Genomic DNA, 13,811 nt, shown 5'->3' on the forward strand with positions numbered 1-13,811 from the left:
CTTCTTATAGGGCTTTATGCCCCTCAAACTCAACTCTGGACCTCAGTGTTTTTTCATTGTTCCCCTCTAATCAGGGACTGGTTTTAGACCTGGGACACCAGGTGGGTGCAATTTAATTAGCAGTTACAACAGAAAAACAGCAGGCTCCAGACCTCGTAGGGTAAGAGTTGAATGTCTCTGCAATTTGCAGGAGTTACAGAATATCACTCAGTTAGGCCTACACCCTCCACTCTGTACTGGTACTCCCTGTATATAACCTCAGTATTGTTATTTTATTGTGTTACTTTTTTATTTTAGTTTATTTAGTAAATATTTTCTTAACTATTTCTTGAGCTGCATTGTTGGTTAAGGGCTTGTAAGTCAGCAACTTGCCCGCCTGAGTGCTTTGTATTGGGGATCACAAGCTGTAAATGCAAAGGTGCATATCTCTTCACAATTCCATGGCTCTCGACTTCCTTTCAAGACTATAACACTGGCTCTGGCTCGCAAGCTCTTTTCAAAACTCCAGTTTGACTTTAAACCCCCTTCCCACACCCTAGCCTAACCCTAGCCCTTGATGTGATTTTTAACGTAGGCCTACCTGGATTTAGTTGAGTCCTTTAGGTGTGGTCTCCTCCGAGCGGTTTGTGTTTTAAAAGGGCTGTCTGTTCCATTTGTGTGCCATTGTCTCCCTTGTACGCGGTTTCATGGACTGGAACTGGAAGACACAAGGAAGATATGGTGTGGTCATGTGTTCTCTTACCCTCCTCCTCTATCCCGCCACAGATCAGCGAGGCGTTCCAGAAGAAGTTGCAGAACAAGATCAAGGACCTGCTGCAGCAGATGGAGGAGGGCCTGAAGACGGCCGACCCCCACGACTTCTCCACCTATACGGGCTGGACAGGTCAGTGACCCAGACCACAGGTCAGTGTTGCGTAGACTGATCTTCAGTTAGGATTACAGACCTCAATGGGATTGAAGGTGAGAGACGGTTAATCATGTCTCAAGGGTAGAAAAACTAACCTCTGATTCATCCTACTCAGTCATCTCTGACACTTTGTCAGACTCCAGTCACCCAAGTCATAGACTGTTCTCTCTGCTACCGCACGGCAAGCGGTACCGGAGCGCCAAGTCTAGATCCAAAAGGCTCCTTAACAGCTTCTACCCTCAAGCCGTAAGACTGGTGAACAATTAATCAAATGGCCACCCGCACTATTTACATTAAACCCCCCTTTGATTTTACACTGCTGCTACTCGCTGTTTATTATCTATACAACGTTACTTTACCCCTACCTACATGTACAAATTACCTCGACTAGTCTGTACCCACACATTGACTCAGTACCGGTACCCACTGTATATCGCCTCGGTATTGTTTTTTATTGTGTTACTTTTTATTACATTATTTTTTTACTTTAGTTTATTTAGTAAATATTTTCCTAACTATTTGTTGAACTGCATTGTTGGTTAAGGGCTTGTAAGTAAGCATTTCATGTTAAGGTCTACACCTGTTGTATTCGGCGTATGTGACAAATACAATTTGATTTGATTTAGGGCTATAACCCACTGTTTGATCTAAGGGTGAAGGATGTTGACACTGAAAAGCTTGAATGTCGAAATGTTCATAAACACAGGACTCCCAGTGCACTGCTATTATTGCTAAATATTGGAAGCAGGCGTTTGTGGACCATAGCCTCTGGGTGCATGGCCTGGTTGACCATGGATGATGTCAGTCCTGAGCCGTTCCATTTACCATGAACAGTCCATCTTGAGGGTTACGGTAATGACATTCCTACAGTAATGACATGCCAAATGTACGGTTACGGTAATGATACAAGACAGCTGTGGCAATCGTTTGTGACAGCTGGTGTGTAGGCGTTGTTGTGACCATTTTACCTAAGCCTTAGGTCTAGGGGAAGTGATACTGGCTGGGTACTCGTCCATAGTGCTATCCCTGTGAATTTTTGTTTTGTATCTAGCCTAAGATTTATTTATTGCTCCAGTGAGTGAGATATTTTGATTAAGTGGACTGTCAGAATGCCTCTATAAACCTACATATTTCATGGCTAACGGAACACAATTTGACCAGCCAAAGTGAACTGTAGTTGAAAGTTAAATTCTCAGCACAGAAATACCCCATTCCTTCCCTTACCCTGTTTAGTACTCCTGCTACTAAAACATGTCCTATTATGATCGTGTTTTGAATTTGTCCACAACTGTGTTCAGATAGCTACTGCATCAACCTCTAAACCGATTTAAGAAACGATATCCTATGCCAGTTATGAACGAGATTCATTTTCTCCCCATCTATAGGTATCGCCCTTCTCTACCTGCAGTTGCACAGGGTGACCTGCGAGGCCTCCCACCTCCAGAGGGCACTGGACTATGTGAAGAGGACCCTGAGGATCCTGAACGGCCGCAAAGTCACCTTCCTGTGTGGGGATGCAGGGCCACTGGCTGTGGCTGCTGTGGTACACCACCGCCTCAAGAACCAGACAGAGAGTCAGGAGTGCCTCACCAAGTAGGGAACTTTTAAAAACTCTCTCTGACTGCAGTAGAAATATTGTTATTTTTAAAGCTCCTTTCTTTAATACTGGATTTGTTGTTGGCATTAACACCAGAACCTCCTGGCCTTTCAGCCTATAAGTATCCGCTAGAGAACGTTGCCGGGCGCACCTTTAGCATATGCATCAGATGCATATCAACCCCAAGGTACGCAAACATAAGCACCACCACTTGATAAATAGTGCATAAACTATTATAAAGGATTAATTGTATGAAGAACTATCAATTTCCTTGCATCTGTCAATTAAAAGATGTGCCCATCTCTTCATGTAGAATTTGACAACTGATAAGCCTAATATTGGCACTCGTCAGATTATTGTCAATTTAATCTTGTCAATAGGCTAACTCCTGTTATGTGTGAAATTAGTTTAGGTGTAGTTTCGATGGGCTGGCTTTGCGGGCTGACTGGAATCCGTTCCCCCCCGCTCATCAACTCCGAGGCAAGGATATGTTTTGCATTATTCTAAAGGCCGACTGCATTAAATTGGATCTGCAACACATAGCATGTTTTTGTTTCCCTTACAATTCATGTCATTAGCAATAGAGTTATTATAAATAAAACAGCCCCATAACAGATTATTTTTACAAAATAAAACGTCAAAGACTATGGCATCAACCCGCAAGGCGCACGGTCAAATGATTTGCTGCTGATAAATAGGCATAACACAAACTCATCATTCCACTATTGTCTTTCTAAATTTAAATCAACCTCTTCACCCTCTTTATCATTCAGTTAGGCCTAATTTAAATTCAATTGTGAAGTAAAAGTGCACAATTATCGCTCATTCATTCAGTGAGGAGAGAGAGAGAGAGAGAGAGGCATTAGCACCTGGCTGGGTACCAACGTCCTACAGCACATTTGTCTTAGCGGGTTAGGTTGGGAATAGGTGTGAAAGAAATCAGGTTAAAAGGCTCTAAATACTTTTCTGTTTGTGATTTCAAAATTCTGACAAATGAGCAGTGTAAAATACAAGCATTTAGGAAAAGTCAGGGAGGGAGCAGGACATATTATCTTTTTTGACAAAGTCAAAAGTCCGTGACCGTTGGCCTATGGCGGTTCTAGTGTTAACTTGGTGACCTCTTTCTCCCTACCTCCTCCCTAGTTTTCTTTACGCTCTCCAACCTTCTCACACTGTCTTTCACTCTCCAATACTCTTTTACCGTCTTTACCTTTTTTTACGATCTTTGTTTTCTCTCCTTTTACTCTCTCTACCAGTTTCTCACTTGGTCATTTTTACTATCCACCTTTTTCCTCAGGTGCACTGTGTTCTTCATCAAGAACCATTCAGTTAATCCCTACACTTTCCAACATGTCAATTGTCCCTAAATTCTTTTCAGTCGCAAATCTCTGCTTATCACGGACAAATGTCTCTCCCATGGTCTGGGGCTGGAGTGGTGTGTGTAATGTTGAGTGGCGTGATAGGTTGTAGCGAAACCTATTGGCCCTGCCTGCCTCTAGGACTATCTGGTTCTGTTAGCACGCTGATGGAACTAACAGTGGAGCTCACAGCAAGGGGCTGATTAAATGTCTGAACCTCATTACACACACACACACACACTCTCCCTACTACTCACAAAGGCCCCACCAAAGGCCCTCTTGCTGTCATCAAAGCAGTCTGATCCCTGAGCCTACATGTTTTTACATAAAATGCATTCCGAAAGTATTCAGACCCCTTGACTTTTTCAACATTTTGTTAACAGCAAAAACAGCAAAACCAGGTTTTTATAATTTTTAGCAAATGTATAAAAATAAAAAACAAATATTACATTTACATAAGTATTCAGACCCTTTACTCAGTATTTTGTTGAAGAACCTTTGGCAGCGATTACAGCCTCGAGTCATCTAGTGTATGCGCTTGGCAAACCTGTATTTCGCTACACCTGCAATAGCATCTGCTAAACACGTGTATGTGACAAATAAAATTAGATTTGTATTTGGGGAGTTTCTCCCAGATCCTCTAAAGCTCTGTCAGGTTGGATGGGGAGCGTCACTGCACAGCTATTTTCAGGTCTCTCCAGAGATGTTATATCGGGTTCAAGTCTGAGCTCTGGCTGGGCCACTCAAGGACATTGAGAGACTTGCCCCGAAGCCACTCCTGCATTGTCTTGGCAGTGTGCTTAGGGTTGTTGTCCTGTTGGAAGGCGAACCTTCACCCCAGTCTAAGGTCCTAAGTGCTCTGGAACAGGTTTTTATCAAGGATCTCTGTACTTTGCTTCATTAACCTTTCCTCGTTCCTGACTAGTCTCCCAGTCCCTGCCACTGAAAAACATCCCCACAGCATGATGTTTCCACCACCATGCTTCACCGTAGGGATGGTGCCAGGTTTCCTCCAGATGTGACGCTTGGCATTCCGGACAAAGAGTTCAATCTTGGTTTCATCAGACCAGAGAATCTTATTTCTCATGGTTTGAGAGTCTTTAGGTGCCTTTTGGCAAACTCCAAGCGGGTTGTCATGTGCCTTTTACTAAGGCGTGGCTTTCGGGAGCGGCAGGTAGCCTAGTGGTTAGAGCGTTGGGCGAGTAACCGAAAAATTGCTGGATCGAATCCCCGAGCTGACACGGTAAAAGTCTTTCGTCCCCTGAGCAAGGCAGTTAACCTCACTAGGGTATGTGGGACGGTAGCGTCCCACCTCGCCAACAGCCAGTGAAATAGCAGAGCGCCAAATTCAAAACAACAAAAATCTCATAATTCAAATTTCTCACACATACAAGTATTATACACCGTTTTAAAGATAATCTTCTTGTTAATCCAACCCCAGTGTCCGATTTCAAAAAGGCTTTACGGCGAAAGCATATCATTAGATTATGTTAGGACAGCACCTAGACAAGAAAAACCACACAGCCATTTTCCAAGCAAGGAGAGGCGTCACAAAAACCAGAAATGCAGCTAAGATTAATCACTAACCTTTGATGATCTTCACCAGATGGCACTCATAGGACTTCATGTTACACAATACATGTATGTTTTGCTCGATAAAGTTCATATTTATATCCAAAAACCCCATTTTTACATTGGCGTGTAATGTTCAGAAATGTTTTGCCTCCAAAACTTCCTGTGAATGAGCACATCAATTTACATAAATACTCATCATAAACTTTGATAAAAGATACAAATGTTATGCAAAGAATTATAGATAAACTTCTCCTTAATGCAACCGCTGTGTCAGATTTCAAAAAAGCTTTACGGCGAAAGCAAACTTTGCAATAATCTGAGTACAGCGCTCAGACATCAAACCATACAGATACCCGCCATTTTGGAGTCAACAGAAGTCACAAATAGCATTATAAATATTCACTTATCTTTGATGATCTTCATCGGAATGCACTCCCAGGAATCCCAGTTCCACAATAAATGTTTGTTTTGTTTGGATAGTCCATATTTATGTCCAAATACCTCCTTTTTGTTCGCGCGTTCAGAGCACTGTGCTCGCGCAGTAAGTTCAGACGAAAAGTCAAAAAAGTTCTATTACGGTTCGTAGAAACATGTCAAACGATGTATAGAATCAATCTTTAGGATGTTTTTATCATAAATCTTCCATAATATTCCAACCGGACAACTGGACGATGTCGATTACGGCAGCCCCCCCGCACCTCTCTGATTCAGAGGGGTTGGGTTAAATGCAGAAGACACATTTCAGGTGAAGGCATTCAGTTGGCCACTCAATCATAAAGGCCTGATTGGTGGAGTGCTGCAGAGATGGTTGTCCTTTTGGAAGGTTCTCCCACAGATTAACTCTGGAGCTCTGTCAGAGTGACCATCGGGTTCTTGGTCACCTTCCTGACCAAGGCCCTTCTCCCCCGATTGCTCAGTTTGGCAGAGTGGCCAGCTCTAGGAAGAGTCTTGGTGGTTCCAAACGTCTTCCATTTAAGAATGATGGAGGCCACTGTGTTCTTGGGGACCTTCAATGCTGCAGAAAATGTTTGGTGCCTTTCCCCAGATCTATGCCTCGACACAATCCTATGCCGGAGCTCTGGACAATTCCTTCAACCTCATTGCTTGGTTTTTGCTCTGACATGCACTGTCAACTGTGGGACCTTTATATAGACAGGTGTGGGCCTTTCCAAATCATGTCCAATCAATTTAAATTTACCCGTGGTGGACTCCAATCAAGTTGTAGGAACATCTCAAGGATGATCAATGGAAACAGGATGCATTTGAGCTCAATTTTGAGTCTTAGCAAAGGGTTTTAATTCTTATGTGAATAAGGTATTTCTGTTTTTAATTTTTAATACGTTTGCAAAAATGTCTAAACCTGTTTTCGCTTTGTCATTATAGGGTACTGTGTGTAGATTGCATTCGGAATACTTTTCGAATTCACTGTACATGGGATCCAATTTAATATAATTATGGACTGTGACTCAATCCACCTTTCTGTTTTGGCTGTCTTTCAAATTTTCTTTTGTGCATTTATTACAGAAATAGTTCTGTTAGTACAATTTTTTTTCTGAGTATTGTGTGTTTGCCTGTGTGTGCCTGTCTAACTCTGTGTTAACGTGTCTCCCCTCCCCCAGGTTGCTCCAGCTGCAGCGTGGAGTGGTGTCTGCGGACTCTGAGATGCCGGATGAGCTGCTGTACGGACGGGCCGGCTACCTGTACGCCCTGCTCTATGTCAACAAGGAGATAGGACCAGACACTGTGGATGAGACCACCATTGCCAGGGTTAGAGCAACAATCACGCTCGCCCGCACGTACAGTACACACAGTGGACGGGCCACCGTGTCAATTATAGTGCAACAACACACGTCATCTCTAACACGGCATAAACATTCTGGTTAGCAACCGGGGGAAAAAACGACCAAGTCAAATCATAATTTACTAATTTGCAAAGCACAGAGGGGACAGTATCTAACATACGCTCTGGCTGCTGTCCAGTACTCGTGTGGTGTATGTGTATATTCACACGTGCGTGTGCGCGGGTGTGTGCACTGTGTAGCGTAGGAGTGGGTATTCTCCAACCCCAGTCCGTCCCCTTGTCTTTCTGGTAGACAGATGGTTATTGGCGCAGCGATGGGACACCTTCCCTGTAGAGCTGTATTTCACACAGAGGTGTAACGGAGAAAAATGTCCCCAGTCACAAAAATATGCATAGTTTAACTATTCTCTTCCCGCTGGAGGAAAACCTTAGTGGATACAGCTGGGACTTTTCCACTACGTCTATACTACTGTACTCGGAAACATTGGCCCCATTTTAATCCCATTGGCCTAAATGTACCGTTTGCCTTTCAAGGATCATATCACCTCTTTTATCTGAACCTTAATTGCTAATCCTTAGAAGTTCCGTTCCTCTAGGGCTCCAATGCCTCTGTCTTCCACTACATTAACAGCTCATTAGGAAAGATCTGTATGCTGCTCGCTCTCTCTCTCTGTCTCTACCACTACTGCCCTCTCTGTCTGTCATCTATATTTTCCCACTCTCTTTCTCTCTTTTCTCCTTCTCTCCGTCTTCTCTCTCCCTCAGTCTTTTCCCCTTTTCATCTCTCTCTCTATCGATCTCTCTCTCTCGATCACTCTCACTGTGCAGGTTCAAGATGATGCTATTCTTAGCCCCGGTAGAGAGCCCCAGTGCAGGCTAGAGGGTAGGCATCAGCCCCCTTCGTGCTCCATCAGGATGGGGAGTGAAGGTTCATGCGAGGGCCTGGCCCGTAGGGTTTAGGGTAGGCCGGGATGGATGGATCACTTGAGCTTGTGCCCACTGCCCACGTCGCCCTCCCATCAATTCACCAGTTACTGTCTGACTGTGCCCACGTCATTCCCCTATATCAATTCACTGGTTAGTGTGTGACCTCTAGGGATGACCCTATTTAGTCGATAGGCAGTTGGTCGACCAAGATTTCTTTAGTCGAGTAGTGTACATAGTGTAAAAGACACCTGTCTGATTCGTGCCTGTCTGAGTGCACTAATCCATTGCTGAGGCTGTGAAGATGGCACAGTCCGTCACTAAGACGTGTGCTACTGAAATTGTATATGGTTAAATTATGTAAGAGCTATGGTGCAAAAATAAAATGGTGTTATTTCATAACAAATGCACTTTCTCCCTCATTGGATAGTGGTTGAAGTGCGCTGTTGAATTGGCGCCTTTTCCTAGACCATGTTGCTATGTGCATAATAGCAAAGTTAACCAGCATGTTGGTGTTGAGAACAATGCGGCGGAGGCAGCAGCGGCATTAGGAAACGAGAACAGTTGTGTGGTGACAAAGTAGGTAGGGGGGTATACAGAAGATGGCCTTATTTGGTAAAAGACCAAGTCCATATTATGGCAAGAACAGCTCAAATAAGCAAAGAGAAACAACAGTCTATCATTACTTTAAGACATGAAGGTCAGTCAATCCGGAAAATTTCAAGAACTTTTAAAGTTTCTATAATTGCAGTCGCAAAAACCATCAAGCGCTATGATGAAACTGGCTCTCATGAGGACCGCCACAGGAAAGGAAGACCCAGAGTTACCTCTGCTGCAGAGGATAAGTTCATTAGAGTTACCAGCCTCAGAAATCAGCAAATAACTGCACCTCACAGAGTTCAAGTAACAGACACACCTCAACATCAAACTGTTCAGAGGAGAATGCGTGAATCAGGCCTTCATGGTCGAAGTGCTGCAAAGAACCACTACTGAAGGACACCAATAAGAAGAGACTTGCTTGGAAACACGAGCAGTGGGCATTAGACCGGTGGAAATCTGTCCTTTGGTCTGATGAGTCCAAATGTGAGATGTTTGGTTCCAACCGCCATGTCTTTGTGAAACGCAGAGTAGGTGAACAGATGATCTTCACATGTGTGATTCCCACTGTGAAGCATGGAGGAGGAGGTGTGGGGGTGCTTTGCTGGTGACACTGTCAGTGATTTTATTTAGAATTCAAGGCAAACTTAACCAGTATGGCTTCTGCAGCAATACGCCTTCCCATCTGGTTTGCGCTTAGTGGGACTATCATTTGTTTTTTAACAGGACAATGACCCAAAACACACCTCCAGGCTGTGTAAGGGCTATTTGACCAAGAAGGAGAGTGATGGAGTCCTGCATCAGATGACCTGGCCTCCACAATCACCCGACCTCAACCCAATTGAGATGGTTTGGGATGAGTTGGACCGCAGAGTGAAGGAAAAGCAGCCAACAAGTGCTCAGCATATGTGGGAACTCCTTCAAAACTGTTGGAAAAGCATTCCAGGTGACTACCTCATGAAGCTGGTTGAGAGAATGCAAAGCTGTCATCAAGGCAAATGGTGGCTACTTTGAAGAATCTAACATTTTATTTTGAGTTGTTTAACACTTTTTTTACTACATGATTCCATGTGTTATTTCATAGTTTTTCACATTTTTTCTCACTATTCTACAATGTATCAAATAGTAAAAATGAAGAAAAACCCTTGAATGAGTAGGCGTCCAAACCTTTGACTGGTACTGTATAGCTACAGAAATAAGACAGATCCTGCTTCTGTTGCCTGTTGGAGTGTTTGTTTTAATAGCCTACTGTGTGCACCAAACCTCATGCAACCAAAACATGAGAAACAATTTCACAATCGTCTGTTTTTAATCTTTGCTATGCTGTAATAAAGGCTTTACACTTTTTGTTGTTGTTGTTAGAACAGCCTCAGGTATGTTTTTATTACTTATATAGTGTTTACACTTTCAAATTATATTTCTCATTATTGATATTATTATGATCATCATTCTAATAATAAGTTATGTCATTATCATTAGTAGGCTTAGAATAGCAGCCTTGTATAACCACCATCGAGCTGTAGGCTCGACCGCATCCAGTTTAGTCTTAATACCGTAACTTACTTCAGCCTATATTTCAATACTTATATAGGCTACTGTATCAATCAGTCATTCATTTGTTAATGTCATCACACAGCATACAAGTCATTCATGATTGGAAATGCAATCAAGCATATTAGTTTTTCAAATAAAATAACAAAGGGACCCTTGAATCATTTTCCTAAACAATAAATAAACCTTCCCATTTCTTGAAATTGCATTCAGGAAATGAATGCGACTGTTTTTAGTCTTTGCATTAATAAAGGCTTTACAACAAAAAAAATATATATATATATAATTACAACAGACTCTGGTATGCTTATAATTTAGTGTTGAGTACATTGTTCCAAACGTTCAGAAAAATGGTATTGTAATCTAACAGCACCTGTTTGGTACACTTAATATGCATGCAGTGCTTGCTCCTTCTTTTTCTTGATCTCCAGTATTTTCCACAACTAGTCCAATTTATTCCACACATCTGACATTCCCTTTACCTTAAACAGTAAACATTCCCCCATTTCGAGTTTATATGTCACGTCCTCTGCATCCATTTTGCTGTCTCGTGTTCGTAGTTTGTTATAACCAATTTATTGATGTAATTACTATGCTATAGGTCAGACACTATTGGTTACATGCATGCAATGCATACATTTGTCACGTAAAGGTTGAGGGAATAAGGGATTTTGGCAACATAACTTTTCAGTCAGAAATGGCTGTAATTGTTACGGCTTCAGCAAAACGGACAGCGCGATAAACACTAATGTTCTGTGGTTGTAGCTGCAGCAGGGGACAGCCCTAGTGCCCACTGTCCACGTACTGTATATCAATTCACCAGTTAGTGCACTGTAACCCACAGAGAGCGATTTCAGAACCTCCACCCATGTGCATGAGCTGAAGCAGGTATCTATATTTTTTTTGTTCTATCGTTATTTATCGCACAGTTTTGCACATGTTATGTGGATTTCTTGCACTTGCATGCACACAGTCACACTCATCCCATCCCTGTCCTCTGTCATACTGTTGGTTTCCTTGCATCTTCCAAATGATGATGGATTGCCTCCAGCCCTATAAATACAGTATAGTAGCTGAATCACCACTGCAGAACACAACTGGGAGAGTGAATTTATTCACTACCGCACCTGTCATCTCCAGCATACCAACTAAGCAATGCTACAGTACACCGTTGACAAATGGCCTGCACATTTCTGGGGCCACGATCGGACAGGTATATTATTAGGACAAATATAGGAATAAAGTTGTCACGAATTTAGTTTTAATATTTGTATTTTATGTTTTTGGGCAGGTACAGCCCTGCAATTCATCACAGCATCATAGGGTTAGATGAGGTGCCTGTCAAGGAGAATGTGTGTTTTATACACAGACACACGCCCTTCATCGGTTACAAAACTGTGACTTTGATAGCTGCTCTTTTGGTGGGTTAATACTACTTGTTTCACTTTTACATTTTTTTTATTTTTTACATTCAGTTTATGGTGCTTTGTGTAAAATGAATGATCTGCTGGTTCTGTTTCAGTTGTGAGATGGGTTTTCTTCTGCAGAATGAAAGGACAAATATACAATCTGCTGACTGGCTGTTCTCGACATGTCTCCAGTTCCCTCTTGTTGTTTTCGCTCTCCTTTTCTTGTGTTTGAACATTCCTTCATTTCATTCTGCAGTTGACAGCTTTGTGGCGAGGTAGTCTGAGCTTACAGGGAAAGAGAGCAGCGTTTGTGTTTTTCAAATGTTCGTTTTATTTTGCACATTGCCTTACACCTACTCTTGTGACATTCATTTTGGAAAAACATCAGAATGAGGGGGAAAAGGTGGAAAAGTTCCTTTGCTTCCAAGGCGCCACCCCGTCTTAGAAAGAAGAGACACGCTTGATATGTTCATGAGTCACACACACGTCCATGCACGCACGCACGCACGCACACCTACCACCCCCTCTCTATCTCTATTCCAAAATGTTCTGCTCTGTTTTTTGCCTTCACTTTTTGCCTCTAGCCAAACGAGAGCTTACTTAACTAATCCCATTTTGCCATAGCTGTACAGCAACACGAGATGAAGACTTGACAGACACAGCTCCTATCTCTCAGACCACATAGCCTAGAGCGGTGTGTCAATCTAGTCACAACAATTTTTCCCTGTGACGTCTTCCCCAAACAGCTGCGGCGTTTGTTTGATGTGCTAGGCTATGATTTAATTAGTTCTATAAACAAATTAATTCACACTAAATTACATAGCCTTCCCTGTGGGTGAAACAATTTGATGGCTTATGAATGAGGCCCTGTGAATGAATGTGTTGTGTGTTTTAGAGGCGAGGGGTTTGGAGAGGAGTTACAATGGTGTGAATGAGAGTTGTGAGTTGTGAATGGATGGAGATTGGTTGAGGGACTTTAAGGTTGGTATTGAATGGAGGTTGGTTGAGACAAATACATTTGTTTTACCTTTATTTATACCGTTTTTTCTTGTTGAGATAACATCTCTTTTTCAAGAGAGACCTGCTCCAGTAGCAGCGGGGGAACAAAGTTTCAGACAAAACAACTTACATACACTAACACAACACTAATCAAAACTATAGACACACATACAACAAAAAAGCTGTCCTAAAGACAATTACACTCTATGGTATTTACATCAATCAAGTGTTTATACTCCACCAACGTGACTAGATCATTACATTTTTAAATGTTCAGGAGAGAATTCCAGGACCACGGAGCTGAGTAACTAAAACTATTTCTACCATGACCTGTTCTAATTCTTGGTACCGTTAAAAGCAAATGAGAATGGGACCGTAGTTGATATTTATTTACCGACCTGACTAAAAAAAGAACAGAGAAAGTGGCATTTTACCCCATATGGCCTTATAAATCAGTGTATACCGGTGTTGTAAGCCTACGCAAGGTCAATGACAACCAGCCAACAGCGCTGTAGAGATCACAATGATGTGTTAGATGTTTTTGATTGGTAATGAACCTGAGGGCCGCATGATATACTAAATCAAGTGCTCTCAGGGTAGTGGTTGAGGCCTGCATATATACAGTTGAAGTCGGAAGTTTACATACACTTAGGTTGGAGTCCTTAACTAGTTTTTCAAACGCTCCACAAACTATAGTTTGGCAAGTCGGTTAGGACATTTACTTTGTGCATGACACACAAGTAAATTTTCCAACAATTGTTTACAGACCAGATTATTTAGCTTATAATTCACTGTGTCACAATTCCAGTGGGTCAGAAGTTTGCATAAACTAATGTTGACTGTGCCTTTAAACAGCTTGGAAAATTCCAGAAAATGATGTCATGGCTTTAGAAGCTTCTGATAGGCTAATTGACAACATTTGAGTCAATTGGAGGTGTACCTGTGGATGTATTTCAAGGCCTACCTTCAAACTCAGTGCCTCTTTGCTTGACATCATGGGAAAATCAGAAGAAATCAGCCAAGACCTCGGAAAAAACATTGTAGACCTCCACAAGTCTGGTTCATCCTTGAGAGCAATTTCCAAACGCCTGAA

At 42.3% G+C, this 13,811-nt stretch overlaps 1 protein-coding gene across 2 annotated transcripts in view; it reads left to right on the top strand.

Annotated features, from left to right (window-relative positions):
- The window catches only part of lancl2 (LanC lantibiotic synthetase component C-like 2 (bacterial)), a 62,760-nt gene that overhangs the window by 25,117 nt on the left and 23,832 nt on the right, over positions 1–13,811 (top strand). For both annotated transcript variants that reach the window (XM_029755717.1, XM_029755718.1), the window contains exons 3-5: positions 766–883; positions 2,293–2,500; positions 7,057–7,204. In XM_029755717.1, the coding sequence (XP_029611577.1) occupies positions 766–883; positions 2,293–2,500; positions 7,057–7,204 (474 nt within the window). The remainder of the gene's footprint in view (positions 1–765; positions 884–2,292; positions 2,501–7,056; positions 7,205–13,811) is intronic.

The sequence above is a fragment of the Salmo trutta genome, chromosome 6, assembly GCF_901001165.1.
Source record: "Salmo trutta chromosome 6, fSalTru1.1, whole genome shotgun sequence".
In the NCBI taxonomy this organism is placed as follows: domain Eukaryota; kingdom Metazoa; phylum Chordata; class Actinopteri; order Salmoniformes; family Salmonidae; genus Salmo; species Salmo trutta.